The following is a 21,632-nucleotide window of genomic DNA, read 5'->3' as shown; positions in this document are numbered from 1 at the left end:
TTACAACATTATGGACATGCAGAGATGCATGGAATGAAGTTGAGTTACTTCTAAGAAACTTTGGGTCACTCATCATTTCTAACATTGTGGTTTATACATTCATATAAGTTGTGTTCATCCACTGTATTCACCTTTCCTCATTTCTATTGGGGATTATGTTTCTGCTTGCCCATGGAACATCTGCTAATATGAGCAGACCAGCCTATATATTGAATACATGGAATTGGATTGTAATGATACAAATGAATGAATCCTGCACACGATGTGCTTATTTACCATTTTCTTTTTGATCAGGATGTATGAAATTGTTTGGTGAAATATGCATAAAAGCATGATTTAGTGACTGCAAGGGCCGCGGCTTTTGTGGCATGATGGGTAACGATGCTTCGTGGGGTGTCAGTTGTTGATGTGTGCAAGGGTCCCTGGTTCGAGCCCAGGTTGGGGCGAAGAGAGGGACGGAACCTACACTGTTACACTCGGAACTGAAAAATCTGATTTTAGTGAGTTCAAGACAACTGGGAACTGGGGAAAAATTAGCTACGACTGGGAAATACGTTTTGAACTTTCATCCAACTCGGAATTGTAAATTCGGATCTCGGGCCTTTTTCTAGAGCTACGACCTGAAGATCACTGACGTCATCATGATTCAACTTTTTTTCCCCGAGTTGTCTTGAAAGCACCATAAATCCAGAGATGGCTAGACTTTGACGACAAAGTTTGATGACAAGATTTGCCCATGAAGGACCACCGCGTCACCTTCCTGTTCAAGTGAGCACAGCACAACAAGGTGAGTCCAAAAATGTATTGTATGCTGCTGCATAAATTATGTAATATGCTAGGGAGATATGTATAAGGGAAAGGAAAGGGAAAGGGGGATACCTTACTGTAGCTAAGAAAGTAATACTAAGTTTATGTTGCATAGTAAGCTGTTAGTAGCCCATGTGCCTCACCCTAATAATTATATTTTCACCTCTTAATTTCACCTACTGTTCTGACTTGGTGGTGCACATGTAGCCTATAAACAGTTTTTGAGAAATGTAATCATCAAAAATTGTAAGACATTTCATTGTCTGCTTATATGCCCCCTTTATTTATCCGACGGTTTTGACTTGGTGTACAGGGAGAACACCGTAAGCATGGCCCATGTTCTGAATTCTGTTGCTGTACATTTCAAAAGTGCTGAACAAATAGCTATATTGACTACGTCTGTTCTAGCTCACTCATTGTCTTTATCGTCCCCTTAAGCCGTAGTTTGTACATCTCAATTGTCAGTAGAAACCACATTTGTTTAAGCAAGTCAGTCATATCAGCTATATCATCAGCTATATTTTTTTAAAGGCAGTAAATGAGGCTGAATGAACTGTTTCGCTACCAGACAAGGCTCCGCAAATAGCCAGGTGTAGCAGTGGTAAGGTGTTGGGACTACTGTTGGGACTGCTGTTGGGACAGTTTTATGTACTGTAGGCCCTAACAGTTTGTGGGCACCGTTTGTCACCGTTACAGTGCAATTAATGTTTTGCCCCACCAAGATTTACATGCTAAAATCATCACTGAGTAGAGGTGTAAAATGTACTGTGGCAGACCAGGGTGTTTGGTCAAGATGTTTACCCATATCAGACACAGAAGGATTAGCTCAGTTTCAAGAGTGTTTATTTAAATAATAGATCAAAAAGATAAGGATAGGTCTCCCCTATGATACCCTCTCCGGGATGCCGTCTTCTGGTATTCCGGGTCTGGCTGTATCCTGTCGGGCACAAAACCGAACTCCCTCTTCTTACCTCTGCAACCATCAACAATACCACAAGAGTCCTTTCTTCTCCCATTCCTCCTGTGTGCTGCCCTTCTGGCAGCTTTATGGGCCTTGCACTGCTGGTGAACAATCCGCCCTTGATTACTCACCAGCTCCCAATCAGCCCCAATTAGTCCTGGCTGGAGAGCCCGTCGAGACCTGGCACATCCAGCAGATGGAGCCATCGCCTCGTGATGTATACTTCATCTGTTACTCGACGAGTCTCTCCCTGGTGGCTGACCTGCTGTACGCCACAATACAAAGTAATTAGCTTGTACGTTTCTCAAATCCATCCATAAAATCTGCCCCAGATTAGTTAGATCTGATACATAACCTAGAGCAGTGTTACTCACAATTTTTTGTAAGGGGGCCACTTTGGGTTGAGACAATCATTCAGAGGGCCGCACAGATCTTTAATTTGTTTACTTTTTCCCCCAATATTATCAATTATTAATTGAGAGCAAATTCAGAGCAATAGAGCACATGCAATTGATTTGATGTACAGCACATCACAAATATATACATACACACATCAAATATGCTACATCACATGTAAGACCCATGTTAACGGTTACCTAAGTAGTTGGATGAGCGAAAATGTCCCTTCTGCTCATTGACTGAATTAATTCTAAATGTATAGTATGTTGTTGCTATACTTGTGAGGAAAGCCAGGTGTGCATTGGTCAGTCTGTTTCTCTGATTTTTTTCACAATGTTCATTGTTAACAATGTTGCTTCACATGAATAAGTGCTGACAAAGAATTATGTCACCTTTTGCACACACTGCTTCAGAAGTGGATACTCTGTGTCTGACACAAGGCTCCAGAAATTGGTAACACCTTAGCTCACCTTGCAATGTGTCATTTGCCTGCAGCGCCATTATCTCACTCTATTCCAGTACGGTCAGGACAGAGGGCTGTGATGACTGGGGTCAGAGATGACACTGGCACATGAAAGGGGTTCTCAATGAAGTTGAAAAACTCCTTGTACTCCATGATATTATTGAATCTTGACTCAAATTTCAACTTCAACTCTTCCAACATATGCACAAATGCATCATAGCTAAAATGTTGCAGTATGTCTGGGTTGTATGTGGTGACTGCTCTGAGTTTTGGGAAATTATCAAACTGTCTGTCAGGTATGAGCAGTGTGGTGATTTTATTTTGAAATGCTGTGACCACACGTAGCATTTTGCCCAGAGTTTTAGCTTTCCTTTGAAGCTGGAGATTCACCGTGTTCAGGTGGCAGGTGATGTCAGTTAAAAAAGCCAGCATTAATATCCACAGTAGATCATCCAGCTCTGACTCCTCTCTCCCCTTGCTTGCAACAAATTCACAGATTTGAGGGAGGAGAGAGCGAAAACAGCCATCGCACCTCATTGTAAAATAGTCGCCGTATTCTGTCTGGCATTCCTCCAGCAACTTGCGGAATTGCCGGTTATTCAGTGCCCTTGCAATAATCATGTTCATCACGCGCACGACTTGCTGCATCACATTCTGTAAGTCACAGTCTGAGTTTAGCCACAAGTGCTTCCTGATGAATGATACAATGAAACGTAACAAATTCGGTAATATCCTCTCTCTTTCTCATCAGGTCTATGAGTCCCTTCTCCTTCCCTCACATGTTTGGGGCGCCGTCAGTGCACACAGATGCAAAATTTGACCAGTCAATATTATTATCATCAAAAAATATAACAAGGGCTTTCAGATTATCCTCTCCTCGTGTTTGTCCCTGACGGGGCAGTAAACATAAAAGTTCCTCTCTGAACCACTCGTTTTGAGGGAAACGGACCCAAACACATAATTGGGCAATGTCACTTACATCAGTGCTTTCGTCAAGCGCAATACTAAAACACAGCGCCATGGATATGTCAGTAGTCAGATGCCTACCGATGTCCTTGCCGATGTCTTCTATGCGTCTTGTTATGGTTGAGTCTGAGAGTGGCAGTCCCCTAATTTGCTTTACAATAGCTTCCTTGTTTGTGAAATCAGCATACAATATTTTGGCTGAGGCCAAAAAACATTCTTTGACAACCTCCTGTGAAGGCCTTCTTGTTTCTCTCGAGTATCCAAGCAATCTCATATGTTGCCACTGTTGTTTTCTCTGCAACTGTGCTAGATCTGTCCATCATTTGTTGTAAGAACAGACGCTGGGAGACAAGAAGCGAGTACAGCGAGTGAACATTTAATAAATAACGAACATGAAACAAAACACGGACAGCGTCTGGACAGGGTGAACAAAATGATATTAATGCTGACACAGGGATCAAACTGAGGAAAATACAGATATAGAGGGGCAATCAACAAAGTGAAGGAGTCTTGTGAGTCCAATGAAGCGCTGAAGCACGTAACGATGGTGACAGGTGTGTGTAATGATGGGCTGCCTGGCGCCCTCGAGCGCCAGAGAGGGGGAGCGGGAGCAGGCGTGACAGTTGCCCTTTGAGTTGCGCTATTTTGTTGTTTCTGAGGTTGCTTTATGGCGGATATGTTTTGTCAAAGTGGGCATGGTGTGACTGGAAATGTCGCTCTAACTTTGCTTGTTTTAAATAATTGACTGCCTTCTGGCAAATAAGACAAAGTGAGCTAGTCCTATCATGCAGTACAAAAAATACTTGTCTGTCCATTTCTCTTGGAACTTTCTGTGTTCTTCTTGAATCTACCATATGCTTCTCTTAGCCACCGGAGCCACGTTAGCTAGGTTAGCTACGTTATCTAGCTGCATTTCCCCTCCACCATTTCCTGGTCCTCCGGTGGTTGTTTGTTCATAGCTGTCACATTGTTCTCCAGCTTTTCCCCCTCATTTTCATTGTCAATAGATTTACGTTTAATTTTTACAATAAATCGATCCATGTCGACCAGACTGCAAAATTAGTTAGTAGCAAACTGATATGTGTCGGTTGTTGTAGCTGAGCAGTTGCGTTCTATTTCGGCAAACGTTCTAGTACGGCCTTTCTGTTCAACAGCTGCACTATACTGCCATCTATCTGCCATCCAGGGAACAATCGATATATTCAATGAAGTGATTCAGGCCTGCATTAAACACATTGAATTGAAATTGTATCATTGTTATGTATTATGAATGGAAAATAGGAAAATCACTGCGAGCCACAAATTAAGGGCTCGCGAGCCGCATGTGGCCTGGGGGCAGCACAACGAGTACCACTGACCTAGAGCAAGGGTGTCCGATGCAATTGCTTCCTGATAACTTGTGTATGAACACATATCTGAAATCCTGACCATTCTTTGTGAGGAAGAACCATATTGAGATGCTGGATATGGGAGACTTGGTTAGATGACAAAATGTTTATTATAATGTCCATTACCCTACTCTCCCTTTCTCTCCAACCATTGCTAACACTTTGCAATTCACAATGCTGTCTGTGAACCTCTTTTCTAAGACCGATCTTGTTGTCACCCATCTTTCCCTCTCCTGCTGCTCTCACTGTCCCCCTGTTCATATGTTCAGTGGAATCCGAGCAATGGGTTGGAAATCCCCCACGCTCACCCCTTGCACTGTCGGGTTTCTGATGCCACTGCCATTCTGCCTCATGTCATGTCCTCTGGTCTAAAAAAACATGACACTTCCAAAAAAAACTCAACCAGTGTCTCTGACCAAATCTACTCCAAAGAACAAATAATAAAGAACAATAAATAACAAACAATGATACAACCATATGAACTAAATTCGCTGGATCAGATTTACTAGGCATTTGCACTGGTGCTAAATGTGCATTAGCTTTTTCCATGACACATAAACAATGGAACAAAAAGGTCAAATGAGGGTAAAGAGAAGGAATACGGCTTTCAAGTAAAGAGTCAAGTTTATATGGTTTAGCTTTGTTTCTTTTACTTGTAACTAACAGGTGCAAATACTTGGTAAATCTGTCCCACTGTCTGTTTTTTTGTTTTTCTGTTCATTCCTGGCTTTACTCACTGAATATGACTATCTGCATGATGTGGACTGTTTTCAACTTGTTGTTTGAAGCATGAGCACCTTTTTATTCAGTAGTAACAGGAGCACTGTTGTTAGATTTATCACCAGTCAGGCCATTGAAAATGGAATTACACACAGAATTTAAAATGCTGAAGTGATCTTTTGATTTTGGCCTTCAAAGCAACAGCTTTTTCAAACATTGTGAAACAACATGTTTGCAATTTCAACTATCTTTATGGTATCTTTATCTTTATACTTTCCAGGTATTTTGATTTGATTCAACTTCTTGTTGAAGTGAAGTGGACTTTTTGTTCAGTGGATAGCTTATTTCCAATATGGTCCTTGATGCCATTTCTAATGTGGTACTTATGTAAAGAGACTGATAGAAGGCATGTAAGTAGGCATATTTGTGATGAAAGAGATACATTTATAAATTTAAATACAAAATTAATCTGAAGCGCCAAGTAGGACTTGCTGTACTGATGCACAAATCTTTGTCACACTTTTGGCAAGTTGAGATATACTGTAGGAGAGAGAATAAACTCTGTGAATTGTGAGAGGAGATCCCTGGCAATTGCAGTAGTCCTGAAATGGATGGGATCAGGAGTTTCCCAATGTGCACAAGTGTTGCCCTGACGTGGAGGCTTTATTTACCCCGCAATGCAATTTGTGGTCAGCTCAGACAGACAGACTGCCATGCCATGCCATGCCATGCCATGGTCACCCTGAGCTATCTCAACAGGAACATGGGAATTTCAGTTCAGCTACAGATGCAGGTTTGTTTTTCAACACTTCAGTCCTTGTTGTTGTGTTTGTAATACAAACATGTATCTACTACTTACAGTCAACTGAACTCTTGTCACACACTGAAAAACAAACAGGCAGTGTGAGTCAATCACTTTGATACATTACAGAGGCATAAGGGTTTAGAAAATGAGAATCAAGAGCCAAGATAAAAAAGGTGAACAGAAAAGGCTGTTGTGCTTTTTCACAGCAGAAATAATACTGATGATCTGGGATATCATCTGAGGCACATGTCTCAGACTTACACACACAGAGTGATCCTTTGAGTGATTCTGTCCAAATAGTCTAAGATGGCTTCCTTTCATTCCTTATCACTTTAATGTCCAATGATCTAAATGAGTGAATGGTACACTCACTACAATTTCCAAATGCATATTGCCCATAGTGTATTTCCTTTTTTTTGTTGTTGAGAGAGAGAGACAATCTATCCACTTCTTCAAATGTTTAATTATACAAAGAGCAATAAGGCCAGTTCAAATAAAAAAAGTGATTAGAGCACCTAGTCATGGGTTTCACAGCTTTACTGTGATTTAACAATGATTGTGTAAGTGCACTGTAGTGACTGGACATTTCAAAAGAAGGTAAGGATACCCTGTGTCATCATGGTGCTGTCAGATTTAGTTTAGATATAGTATAATGTTACAGGAGCTAGGTAGCTAGGATTTAATGAAGAGTACCAGATTAGCTATAATAGCTAGCTCAAAATGAATTTAGTAGCACCCGGTTCAGCTCGCTAGCTGGCTTTCCACTACAGCCACACAGTTCAAAAGCTGGTATGTGTCGTGTCAACTGCTCATCTCACTGCTTGGATATCCATGAATGTGAAGAGATAGCTAGCCTATTATCTGAGTCCGTGTAGAGCTAGACTATATCCAAGACCGTGTAGAGCTATCATAGCTAAAAGCCAACCTCTGCCTCCTCTGGGTCACAAAGCCACATCATTGTCATATCTAAAGTAGATCTGACGACATCATAACGATGGCAAAGAGTTTTCCTACTAATTATTTAGACTAAATTGTCATTGCCACCAATTCAGAATGCCTGCGATCACTACCCAGCTAGCACAGTGGATCTGGGCCTATTCTGGCTGAGAGTCGGGGCACTCAGCTGAGAGTCAGACTCGGCCGACGTCATGTGGCCTGAGTCTGGGCCACCTTTGGCAGTATTACTTATGGCTAGGATGCAGGGATTGAGGTCGGGCCGAATGCGGTGTGAGTTATCTGGCCCAAATATATTACTTGCGGCTCGGGCCGATTTCGGTGAGAGTTATCTGGCCCAAATGTATTACTTGGGGCTCGGGCCAATTGGGGCTACACTCTGGCAGATGATTACACGAGCTGCTTTATATAATTAGCGTTTCATTATTTATTCATTTTTCAATATTTTCCTCATTGTTTCTGTGATCAAAAAATACAATTAACATTTAAATGAATTTTTTTAAGAGTCCTGTGTAGTATTTTAGTATTTTGCTACTTTGGGCAAGGCAATTGATAAGCATTAAAAACATTGCAGATGGAACTTCCCGAGTGGCGCAGCGGTCTAAGACAGTGCAAACTGCGTTTCCACAGATTCTGGTTCGAGACCCGTGCCGGCCGCGACCGGGAGACCCATGAGGCAACGCACAATTGGCCCAGCGTTATCCGAGTTAGGGGAGGGTTTGGTAGTCTGGGATGTCCTTGTCCCATCGCGTCTCCTGTGGCGGGCTAGGCACATGCATGCTGACACGGTCACCAGGTGTGTGGGGTTTTCTCCGAGACAAAATGTTTTTTGTATGTATAATAGTAATATTTAAAATTACTAAATCGTGTAATTTTGTATACATTTATTTAAATTTCAATCTGGCCGCTTCTGGGGGGATTCTGGTAAGATCACCTTTATTTATCCAGGTATGCCAGTTGAGAACAAGTTCTCATTTACAACTGCGACCTGGCCAAGATAAAGCAAAGCAGTGCGACACAAACAACAACACAGGGTTACACATGGGATAAACAAAAGTAGGGTCAATAGCACTGACTATCCTAATAGGGGTTAAGATGGGCCGATTCCTCATTGCTAGCTGGGTAGGCATGAGGCGAAGCCAACCTCTGTCTGAGCCAAGTGTTAAAAAGCCTTGTATTTGTGTGGTGCTGGCCAGGTAACCATCATAATTCTGGTAGACGGAAACGGCCTGCTGTACTTTGGACAATTCTGGGCAGTCATTCATTTTCATTCCGGGGCGAGTCCGACATCTGAATCCGGGCCGATTCAGTCAGTTCCGGCCCCACGGAAGAGGGCCGCTTCTGGGCAGATTCCTAATTGCTAGCTGGGTAGGCACGAGGCGAAGCCGACCTCTGTCTGAGCCAAGTGTTAAAAGGCCTTGTATTTGTGTGGTGCTGGCCAGGTAACCATCCTAAGCCCCACCAATAAGATCCTCATTTAGCCAGTTTAGCTAAAATCAATCTTGGCTGACCATGGATATCTACTGTACTGAGTGGGCATCTTCAGAATATAGTATCAACATGTTTTGAGAGGATGTGTGGGTTTGAAATAAAATTTGTCTCCCTGGTCATTCAGATATTAGTTCTGATAACAGAGAACCCTGAAAACCTCTTCCAGGGGGGTAGGTCTATTATTAGCTGTGATGTCTTCCTTTGTAATTGGAGACACTGTGGCCTATTAACATTACACAAATCTGAGGCCTGGCACATTCCATGGGTATAAATAACATGCAGTGCAGAGATGGTCGTCAATGAGGGGGAAGGGGATAGTGAGAGAGAGGGAGAGAGGCAGAGGGGTAAGGCACTACCAATGACTGATAGGACAGCTGTAGACTAGGCACAGTCAGGGCTGAGGACGGAAACACAGAGTTTCAAGTGAGGACAGAGTTTCAAGAGTCAAAGAGCAAGAAATCATTTGTTTACACCCATTTGATCGAAAAGCACTTTGTAGCAGTAAAGACAGAGGAGACTGTTGAAGCTGAGGGTGTCCTAAAAATGTATGCCATACAGGTGACATTTGAATCACATACTGTAATTTCTGTACGAAAATAAGAAACTCTCAAGTCCACACTGTTGCATAATAATACCACAAGTGTATAAGCTGCAGTATAATCCAATTTTATTGAATGCTTGTTCCACACAAACAACTTGAACTGTAAAAGTTACTGCCTTAAAAAATCTAACCCGATGCCGGCAATGAAAGAAGCTGCAGTGCGAACAGGAGATCTTAGGCATGTTTGAAACAGTAACTCCTCTGATTGGGAGCAGGCTTTAGCCAGGGTAAAAACGCCAGATCTGTATACCACTGAATACCTGGTATTACATCTGATGATCAAGACCAGTCAACCCATCCTACAAGACAAACATGGCCAAAAGACAAAGGCATATTTAGGTATTTCCAAACAGCATCTTTTACCCTTTTCATACTATTGTCCAGACCTGAACAAAACTGTGTTTGCTCTGATATTTTCACACTTTGCTTTTCAACACGGTTCCAGCAACTATGGTGGATGCGTAACTAGGTCAGCCCAATACAGCTTGGTTTGGCTCAGTTCAGCTTGGCTCAGTAGTGTGATGACTGCATGCTGATTCCTGGATGCATGAATCATTGGTCTATCAGTCATATAGCTGATTTTCATACAACTAACAGGTGTCACTGATTTAAGAATGAGCACATACCCTACAAATTATTGTACACACATGCATATCCGTATGTAAGGCTCTATGTAAGACTGAGAGCTAGATTCAATCACACTGCCGCTGTATATTTTCATGTTTTTAATAGCGTAGATTAAACATACATCCAGGTAGCCTGAAAATGTAAAATTACACTTAAAGGCTAGCATGATAAACTTTATGCTGGAAAATGTGGAAAGATATACAGGAAATAAGCTCTCACAGTCTCACTACAGAATTAGACATTCATCCATTTTCTTTAAATGTCAAATTTCGAACTTGCTCCAAACGTCACATTTTGAAGTGTTTTTTTTTGCTCCTGCTGCTCTGTTTTTTATTTTATTTATTTCATTTCACCTTTATTTAACTAGGTAGGCTAGTTGAGAACAAGTTCTCATTTACAACTGCGACCTGGCCAACAACACAGAGTTACACATGGAATAAACAAGCGTACAGTCAATAACGCAATAGAAAAAAAATAACGTCTATATACAGTGTGTGCAAATGGCGTGAGGAGGTAAGGCAATAAATAGGCCATAGTAGCGAAGTAATTACAATTTAGCAAATTAACACTGGAGTGATAGATGAGCAGATGGTGATGTGCAAGTAGAAATACTGGTGTGCAGTATGGGGATGAGGTAGGTAGATTGTGTCCAAAGAAGGGCCAGAAGTATACAGAATGGTGTCGTCTGCGTAGAGGTGGATCAGAGAATCACCAGCAGCAAGAGCGACATCATTGATGTATACAGGGAAGAGTCGGCCCGAGAATTGAACCCTGTGGTACCCCCATAGAGACTGCCAGAGGTCCGGACAACAGGCCCTCCAATTTGACACACTGAACTCCGTCTGAGAAGTAGTTGTATCGTTCCATATGTCCAAACGTCAAATTTCGAAGTTAAGGGTTCAATTTAGGCACTCATTCCGAATAGTTAAGGTAAAGGTTACGATTTGGGATAGGGTTAAAACATAAGGTTTAGGAACTCATTCCAAATGGTTAAGGTAAGTGTGAAGGTTTGGGATAGAGTTCAAATAAAAAAACACTGTCCACAAATGGGATCGAATACACAACCTTCTAATCCAGAGTCACACATCTACCACCCCAGTCCACAACACCCTAGCAAAACCCAAGCCTACTTGCCCCTAGTGGATAGTTTTGAAGGCATTTCCCGACATCCTCAGGACATCCAATTTTGTCAATCTCGAACGACCTGCTGATCCAGGACCCAAGAACTCCAAACAAGACAGAGCCATGCTATAATACATTACATTACATAATTCTATTTGAGATTATGGAAGTTCAAGATTTATTAGACTATTACTTTATTAACCTGATGCAGTTTACAAACACAACCCTAAAGCAACATGTCATCTCTATAGGCTGCCATACTTCTATGCAGTGATTTAGGATATCCTATCACTCCTGCAGCCACAAAACAGGCCTCAGGATTCAGTCATCAGAACAAAACAAGGTAACCCAGGAGGATAAAGCACTCTAACCCCTATATAACTGTTGGTAACACTTAACTTGAAGCATGAAGGTATAATTCTTTATGACTTCTTGTAAGCATATATGACTTACACAAAGCTTTATATTATGTTATGTCTCTATGTATCAACATTTCAACTGACTCAAAATGGCTGGTTAGTCAGGATCATCATAAATGATAATACAACATTATAAGGGGGGCATATAGTCATAAAATGCATTATAACTACATCATAATACATTATACTTGCAGGATGTATATCAAGTGTTACCCAACTCTTCCCTATGATCCACCATTACAAATGTACAGCCTGTTGGACAAGTTGTCCATTATCACATTGCCACTGTGTCTTTGTTGGTCTTCACTATTAATCCCTCTTTAGCTCTGCACAAACATGGCTACAAATCAAATCACGCATTATGACTGGTTCAATTAAATGATTCATTATGCTATTTATGTGAACCCTTCAACTTTTCACAAGCTTTGAGCATTGAGAGATTCAATAGGTAAACTGTCATGTCATGACAATGTGGAGATAATGTAAATGGCTTAAGTTTTTCTAAATAATCTCAAACCTTATTTGCTCACATATTCTTGGATCAATACAATACATTCAAGTATGAATGGCTTGAAACACATGGGAGTAGTAGTTGGGGGTATGTATGGGGGGACGCCAAAACATGGCCCCAAAACATCCTTGATTGTGCCAGAACTTAGTAGAAAAACACATTGATAAGAGGTCAAGGACTTTTAACACAAAACAATAGGATAAGTGATCCGTCTACATTACCTTCCCCCAGGTCCAGGACGGCGAGCACGGCGCTACTCCGCGCCTCCCCAAGATGGTTGTTGGCAATGCAGGTGTAAAGCCCGGCGTCACTGGGCTTGCAGTCCCTGATCCAGAGGCCCCCATATTCCTGATTATCCATATTCAGCAGGTCGTCGTTGTGGTACCAGTAGAGCGAGGGCTGTGGGTCTCCGGCCACCGCCACTTTCAGGCGGATGTCGCAGCCAGTACCCACAGCGGCGTTCCTCATTTTGCGTACAAACACAGGAGGGGTCTGGGTGGGAAACGCGGAGGCCCCCGAGTCGGGGACCGTCTGATCGGGGTTAGGATTGGCTTTGGCCCGCTTTGGCAGGAAGATGGGGCTAGGGACGTTGCGCACCCCCTCATCTGCTCCCTTCTTCAGGGTCATCTGCACCTCTGCCTTTTTCATTTTCACAGTGATGCCTTCTTATAATAGCATTAGTTGCGTATTCAAAATGGGTCCCAATGTTTACTGGACCCTTATTCTTAATTTCTTTAAGATAGTTGACGTAGAGAGATTCAAGAGAAGATTAAAAGTAATTTTCCCATCTAGACTTGATCATTTTGATTATTATAACTATTGTTTAGCCTTTCAAATGTAACACTAACTTTTAAAGTGGTTTGAATGGGCTCATGTATTGCTAAGAATATCCCTGTAACTTCTGCTATCAAAGTTCTAAAGCAAATAAACTTCATTACATTGGATTAGATTACCTTCAAAGTCCCCAGCCAAAATGTTTTTTTTTGTGACGGCTTTTGAAGTCCAATTGGGAAAATTAGGCACATACAGTCTGTGCACGTTCTCCTGCCTGGCGGTATTTTTAGGGCAAGACCCACAGGATCATGTTGCATTAACAGCTCCCAGTCTTGCCTTCTAGAAGTTGATGGCCTCTGCCTTTCACCTTCCTTTCCCCTGGCTGGTTTCTCTTGCTTCTCACCCCTCTTGAGCCGGTCCTTGTCTTGAACTCATTCAGCGCGAGTCAAAGAAAACGTGCACTGAACTCTTGTAAATCTGTAAAGGACCTTACTTCCCATTTTGACCCTTAGGATTGGCTGACAAACTCACTTTGTTTCCAATTCAGTATGCACCAGTCTCAGTCACACCACATGTACACTGTCTGTCCCCCCTCTTGTACCAAAAGAGCTAAGCTTTCTCACTCATGATCTCTCGCAACCTCTGCCAGGCAAGTCCTTAGGGGAAGAGACAGCCACACAACCAGAAGGCATCAGAATGACAGCTGCATGCTGATATGTCTGCCCTGTCCCCCTTAGCTCCTGCCCCCTTGTAATTTTTAACCAATCGTGTGGTCTCCAGTGCATGTGGGATGGTGCCACAGTGAGCAGGGAGGTTGATTTGATTTGTAGGTCAAATGCAGAAGCTCACAAGTAACTTCACAAAATGTACTCAGGAGGGCCAAAACGTAACATTATGACTATTACTACCATTCCCTAAAGGAGGGAAACGAGGTACAACAAAACTATGGTGTAATCGCACCCCCGCAACCTCGATTGAAAAACTAAAATCATGCCTGACAAGGCCAATGAAATCAGCACCTTGCTGGAAGCCGGCCTTCCACAGGTGATAAATGTGAAGCTCGGATTTATTCCTTCAATTTAATACTGCTCTTCACTGAGTCCAGGAACGGACGGTCCGGGGCCAAACTGGTGTTGTACCTCGTTTCCCTCCTTCAGGTAACAGTATTTATAGTGATAATGTTACGTTCCATTTTAGTTAGTACTTTTGGTACAACACTACTATGTGGAAATGAAATCAAGTCCAAAGCTGAGCCCAGCGAATACTAAATGAAACGGTCCAATGCAGATCTCCAAGACCTCGACCCCACAAGAAGCGGTAGTCTGGGAATTGCACACACTGCATGCTGCCTAGTGACCTTCCCCTGTCCCAGCTGTAAGCACAATGTAAGCACACTGATGCTCAACCCGCCACAACACAAATTTCCCCTAAAGTCAACCCTTTAAATAATGTCCAAAACTCTGCCAGACCCCCAGTGGAGTGGGCACGTACACCGCTAGGTAACCCTTGTCCCTTTCTGCTATATGCCAGGGAGATCCACAATCCAGTGGGAGAGACGCTGCCTAGAGAGCACCCTGCCGCGAGCTTCATAAGTAAAACAGACAAAAAGCTGGTGAGCTGGATTAGCAAAACGGATAAAAAGCTAGTCACATAACTGGATATGCCTGATCTGCTCAATGTACATGCGTAAAGCTTGGAACGGGCACAGGGCATGTCATCTCTGTTTTTCTTCATAAGCAAAAGGAGGAGTTGAAAAGGGAAATATCTAAAAAGCTTAAGACCTGTAGGACATAGCCATGACTTTTGGGGTGATGGTCGCATTTGGACGCAACATTAAACAGGGCGAACTGAGTACAACACGCATATCTGAGGTCAAAATCTTAGGTCAAAGCCATGAGCAGGAAGTTATTGTAGGAGAGGAAAACTCAGATCCACAGCCTCCTGTGGTTCAAAGGGGTCACACACAGAACACCCAAAACCAAAGCTAAATCCCGAGTGGCTGCAATAGGTTTAGAGACCGGTCTGAGCCAGTGCACACCCTTTGAGGAACTGCACCACTGGCGGATGAGCCCCTGGAGTGGCACCATCAATTCATGAACAGGCAATTTTGAAACTATTCAGACCCGTTGACTTTTTCCACATTTTGTTACGTTACAGCCTTATTTAAAAAAAAAAAAAAAACTCCCTCATCAATGTACACACAATACCCCATAATGACAAAGCAAAAACTGGTTTGTATATTTTTGGGCAAATTTATATTAAAAAAAATATATATATCAAATTTACATAAGTATTCAGACCCTTTACTCAGTACTTTGTGAAGCACCTGTGTCAGCTATTACACCCTCGAGTCTTCTTGTGTATGACGCTACAAGCTTGGCACACCTGTATTTGGAGAGTTTCTTCCATTCTTCCCTGCAGATCCTCACAAGCTCTGTCAGGTTGGATGGGGAGCGTCACTGCACAGCTATTTTCAGGTCTCTCCAGAGATGTTTGATTGGGTTCAAGTCCAGGCTCTGGCTGGGCGACTCAAGGACATTTAGAGACTTGTACCGAAGCCAGTACTGCGTTGTCTTGGGATTGTGTTTAGGGTTGTTGCCCTGTTGGAAGGTGAACCTTCACCCCAGTCTGAGGTCTTGAGTGCTCTGGAGCAGGTTTTCATCAAGGATCTCTCTGTACTTTGCTCTGTTGATCTTTCCCTCGATCCTGACTAATCACCCAGTCCCTGCCACTGAAAAACATCCCCACAGCATGATGCTGCCACCACCATGCTTCAACATAGGGATGGTTCCAGGTTTCCTCCAGACGTGACGCTTGGCATTCAGGGCAAAGAGTTCAATCTTGGTTTCATCAGACCAGAGAATCTTGATTCTCAAGGTCTGAGAGTCCTTTAGGTGCCTTTTGGAAAACTTAAAGCGGGGTGTCATATGCCTTTTACTGACGAGTGGTTTCCATCTGGCCACTCTACCATAAAGGCCTGATTGGTGGAGTGTTGCAGAGATGGTTTTCCTTCTGGAAGGTTCTCCCATCTCTACAGAGGAGCTCTGGAGCTCTGTCAGAGTGACCATTGGGTTCTTGCTCACTTCACTGACCAAGGCCCTACTTCCCAATTGCTAAGTATGGCCGAGCAGCTAACTCTAAGATGAGTCTTGGTGGTTCTAAACTTCTTCCATTTAAGAATGATGGAGGCCACTGTGTTGATTGGGGACCTTCAATGCTGCCGAGGTTTTTTGGTACTCTTCCCCAGATCGGTGCCTCAACACAATCCTGTCTCGGAGCTCTATTGACAATTTCGCCGACCTCATGGCTTGGTTTTTGCTCTTACATGCACTGTCAACTGTGGGACCTTATACAGACAGGTGTGTGCATTTCCAAATCTTGTCCAATCAATTGAATATACCACAGGTGGACTCCAATCCAGTTCTAGAAAACATATCAAAGGTGATTAATGGAAACAGGATAGACCTGAGCTCAATTTCGAGTCTCATAGCAAAGGGTCTGAATAGTTATGTAAATAAGGTATTTACAGTTTACATACACTCAGGTTGGAGTCATTAAAACTCATTTTTCAACCACTCCACAAATGTCTTGTTAACAAACTATAGTTTTGGCAAGTCGGTTAGGACATCTACTTGTCGGTTAGGACATCTACTTGTGCATGACAAGTAATTTTTCCAACAATTGTTTACAGACAGATTATTTCACTTATAATTCACTGTATCACAATTCCAGTGGGTCAGAAGTTTAGATACACTAAGTTGACTGTGCCTTTAAACAGCTTGGAAGATTCCAGAAAATGATGTCATGGCTTTAGAAGCTTCTGATAGGCTAATTTACATAATTTGAGTAAATTGAAGGTGTACCTGTGGATGTATTTCAAGGCCTATCTTCAAACTCAATATCTCTTTGCTTGACATCATGGGAAAATCAAAAGAAATCAGCCAAGACCTCAGAAAAAAATGGTAGACCTCCACAAGTCTGGTTCATCCTTGGGAGCAATTTCCAAACGCCTGAAGGTACCACGTTCATCTGTACAAACAATAGTATGCAAGTATAAACACCATGGGACCACTTAGCAGTCATTCCGCTCAAGGAGCCGCGTTCTGTCTCCTAGAGATGAACGTACTTTGGTGCGAAAAGTGCAAATCAATCCCAGAACAACAGCAAAAGACCTTGTGAAGATGCTGGAGGAAAAAGGTACAAAAGTATATATATCCACAGTAAAGCGAGTCCTATATCGACATAACCTGAAAGGCTGCTCAGCAAGGAAGAAGCCACTGCTCCAAAACCGCCATAAAAAAGCCAGACTACGGTTTGCAACTGCACATGAGGACAAAGACTGTACTTTTTGGAGAAATGTCCTCTGGTCTGATGAAACAAAAATAGAATTGTTTTGCCATAACGACCATTGTTATGTTTGGAGGAAAAAGGGGGAGGCTTGCAAGCTGAGGAACACCATCCCAACCATGAAGCACGGGGGTGGCAGCATCATGTTGTGGGGGTGCTTTGCTGCAGGAGGAACTGGTGCCCTTCACAAAATAGATGGCATCATGAAGTTGGAAAATTATGTGGATATATTGAAGCAACATGTCAAGACATCAGTCAGGAAGTTAAAGCTTGGTCACAAATGGGTCTTCCAAATGGACAATGACCCCAAGCATACTTCCAAAGTTGTGGAAAAATGGCTTAAGGACAACAAATTCAAGGTATTGGAGTGGCCATCACAAAGCCCTGACCTCCATCCCATAGAAAATGTGTGGGCAGAACTGAAAAAGCATGTGCGAGCAAGGAGGCCTACAAACCTGACTCAGTTACACCAGCTCTGTCAGGGGGAATGGGTCAACATTCACCCAACTTATTGTGGGAAGCTTGTGGAAGGCTACTCGAAACGTTTGACCCAAGTTAAACAATTTAAAGGCAATGCTACCAAATACTAATTGAGTGTATGTAAACTTCTGACCCACTGGGAATGTGCTGAAAGAAATAAAAGCTGAAATAAATAATTCTCTCTACTATTATTCTGACATTTCACATTCTTAAAATAAAGTGATCCTAACTGACCTAAGACAGGGAATCTTTACTAGGATTAAATGTCTGGAATTGTGAAAAATCGAGTTTAATTGTATTTGAATGAGGTGTATGTAAACCTCCGACTTCAACTATATATATATATATATTATATATATAGTTATATATATATATATATATGTTTCTTTTTTTATAAATGTGCAAATATTATTTTAGAATAAGGCTGTAATGTAAATAAAGTGGAAAGAGTCAAGGGGTCTGAATACTTTCCAAATGCACTGTATGTTTTTTAAACGTCAAACCCATATCAATCAGTGCATCCGTTCCCAACAGATCACTCCGGTCCCTCATCGAGAGAAACAGAGGATAAAGCGTGCTTCCTCGTGACTCGTAAAGGTCTACGTTGGCCATGCCAAACATTTCCCATCTGGGAGACCACCTAGGGGTGTGGCCACCACTCCTAATAGAGAGTACCCCTGGATAGAAGATCTGCGCCCGAGTTGAGGCAACCAGGTACATGCGTCTTCCGAAGCGAGAGTATGTGCGCACTGCTCCACAGCAATGGGTATCACCAAGGTTAGAAGGGAGAGAGACTGAGTCCCTCACCTTCTGTTGATGTATGCCACCACCGCCGTAAATATTACCCAAACAAAGGCGGGAGGAAGCACCTGAGTGACAGATAGAACATTAGGAACTCCAGGCTCCACGCCCGAAACGGAAGACAACCATTTTTCTGGTTTGGGACACTAGCATGTGCAGTAGGTGTGTCAAACTTTTTGCCTCCAGCCAGTCAATTGTAATAGCCGGTGGTGGCTCATGAGCATTCAGAATTAATAGACTCTGAGGTGCTTGCTGAAGACACAAGTCTAGAAGGGGGAGAAAGTCCAGACCACCTTTTCGAAACCACTCGGATTGCTGGCGTCTGGAGACGGGAGGATATTCCCTCCCTCAAAACAGGCACTTAGGCCTCGGGAACAGTCAAAGTGACGACGCCACAAAAGCGCGGGGAAAGAGCAAAAGATTGGAGCCTGTACCCAGACACAACTGTTTGCATGATGCAGAGAAAGACTGTGCATGCACGCCATTGGTTGGAGCAGACAGCAGCATCCCGTTAAGTGCCATCTGAAGGGGTGGGATGCCACCTTGTGGACTGGGAGAGATTGGTTATTTTTCCCTTTCCACCACTCTCGACCACCATGTGTCTGAATCTGGAGAAGGGACACTTTTCATTGTACCCACATGTGGGAGACGCAACACTTCTGACACCCTTGAACATTGTGGAACTTTGGGTACTCAGAACTGTGTTTATGTACCGAGGTTTGCCTGAAGCCCGGTCTAATCTGGATTCGGGGGCTCCGGCAATCAGTGACGTAATCCAATTGGCAATGCCACTTTGGGGTACTTCTGTCACAACGAGGCTCACTCGGTTTAGGCAGCAAGACGGGTACTGGTAACCGGCTGGCACCCAGTGCTGGACCCTACGCATAAAAAATGGACCCAGGAAAAAAACGCTACCATGAAGCTTATCAAACCCACCAGTCATAGGTATCGGTGCCATAGCACCTTGTAAACCAGCTGAAAAACAGCTCTGAAAAGCTACACTCAGCGAACAACAAACGTTGCCACAACTCTAAAGAACATTCCCTGAAGAATCTCATTAGGTAATTAACTAACGTTTTCATAGGAATGTTCCCGTGATGTGTAAGGAATGTTTCCAAGAAGCTGTCATCAAGGCAAAGGGTGGCTATTTGAAGAATCTCAAATATAAAGTATATTTTGATTTGTTTTACACTTTTTTGGTTGCTACATGATTACATATGTGTTATTTCATAATTTGGATGTCTTCACTATTTTCCTACAGTGTTCTAAAACTTTTGACTGGTGTGTATGTTCTCGACACATTTCATGGGAATGTTGCAAGAACATTTATGTGCTCCCCCCCCCAAAAAACAAATCATTATACGTTGCGTCTTGTTACTGTTGCCAAGCCAGGCCCTGGTTGATAAACCAATGATCCATTCATAGCGCTTTGTCTGTTGGTAAGGTTAGAGATCAGACCCTGGTTCGATTCCGGGCTGTATCACAACCGGCCGTGATCAGGAGTCCCATAGGGCGGCTCACAATTTGCCCAGCGTCGTCCGGGTTAGGGGAGGGTTTTACCGGGGTAGGCCGTCATTTTAAATACAAATTTGTTCTGAACTGACTTGCCTAGTTAAATGAATGTAAAAAATATAAAATAAAAAGAGATATTCATACAGTATTTTTAATGTGGATGTTTGACACATGATTACATTGTGCATGTTCATTTATACAGTAATTATCATTCAACATATCCTCACCAGGAACTCTCAACCTTTTGCCTCTGCTCTTCCGCGGGGGCCAGTCGTGAATAGCTGTAATGGAAATTTTGGTGACGTTATCTTCTGCTTTTAAGACACGGTTCGATCCCTCCTTGTGGAACTACTTGATTGAGAAAATAAAATACTAAACAATCACAATACAGTAACTATGTCACCCTATGTATTATTATTCTAATATGTATTTATTATAGAATTGTGTCAGTTATTAATGATATACCTTTAAACTGCACTCTTCCCCCCATCCCTCCCTCTACCCATCCCTCTATTTTTCAGCTCGATGAAAAAAACCTACACACAGTCCAAGGGTTGCAGATCTGCCAACTTCCTTATGTACACATTGAGAAATATCCAATAAACCAAATACATTGCTTTAACTGTGAACGTACTTTATTGTAGATATTTTCCTCAAATAAAACGGAGCATACATATAATAAACAAGTTATTACACTTGATTTACATTGGGTCTAATATGTGTGTGAGAGGGAGACTTGTATTTCAACTCAGAAAAAAGTACACATAATTTCCTCGAACTGTACACATTAAGCCATAGTCTTTTACAATATTATCAATCACACTTTGATTTGATAGATATTTAGAGTAATTATGTAGATATTGAGAATGGATATGAAGGAGTAGATATCTCCAATCGTAAAATATAATGGAGCAAAAATTAAATAAACAAGTAATTACAACTTATTTACATTGTAGATAATGTGTGTGAGTGCATGTTGTTTTATTTTGACTTGTCAGCCACCCAACTCTGCTTTGTCAGTCTTGATAGGCCCAGAGTATACACTTCTGGGTGAGGCTGTGAGGCAGTGGTGGAATGCATGACAGATCTGAAAGAGAAATGCACAAAGTGACTAAGTTTTCAGCTCAACAACATGTCTGTGTGTACATCTGTTGGTGTGAGTGAGCATATGCACACAAATTTAAGGGATGACTAAGAATATGTACATATAAATATATGGATGAGCGATGGCCGTGCGACATAGGCAAGATGCTGTAGATGGTATAGAGCAGTGTATACATATGAGATGAGTGACGTAGGATATGTAAACACTATAAAAGTGGCGTTATTTAAAGTGACTAATGATAGGTATAGGCAAGATGCAGTAGATGGTATAGAACAGTATATACATATGAGATGAGTAATGTAGGATATGTAAACGTTAAAGTGGGTATATTTAAGGTGACCAGAGATACCTTTATTAAGTCCATTTATTAAAGTGGCCA

At 42.3% G+C, this 21,632-nt stretch overlaps 1 protein-coding gene across 1 annotated transcript in view; it reads right to left on the bottom strand.

Moving 5' to 3' along the window:
- spegb (striated muscle enriched protein kinase b) overlaps window positions 1-13,697 on the bottom strand; it is a 125,450-nt gene extending 111,753 nt beyond the window's left edge. The window contains exon 1 of the mRNA XM_029710821.1: window positions 12,456-13,697. Within this exon, the coding sequence (XP_029566681.1) occupies window positions 12,456-12,882 (427 nt within the window). The 5' untranslated portion in view covers window positions 12,883-13,697. The remainder of the gene's footprint in view (window positions 1-12,455) is intronic.
- Between the last annotated feature and the right edge of the window lie 7,935 nt (window positions 13,698-21,632).

The sequence above is a fragment of the Salmo trutta genome, chromosome 24 (genome assembly GCF_901001165.1).
Source record: "Salmo trutta chromosome 24, fSalTru1.1, whole genome shotgun sequence".
In the NCBI taxonomy this organism is placed as follows: domain Eukaryota; kingdom Metazoa; phylum Chordata; class Actinopteri; order Salmoniformes; family Salmonidae; genus Salmo; species Salmo trutta.
Note: the sequence above shows the minus strand (reverse complement) of the source record. Positions and strands in the feature narration are given on the sequence as shown.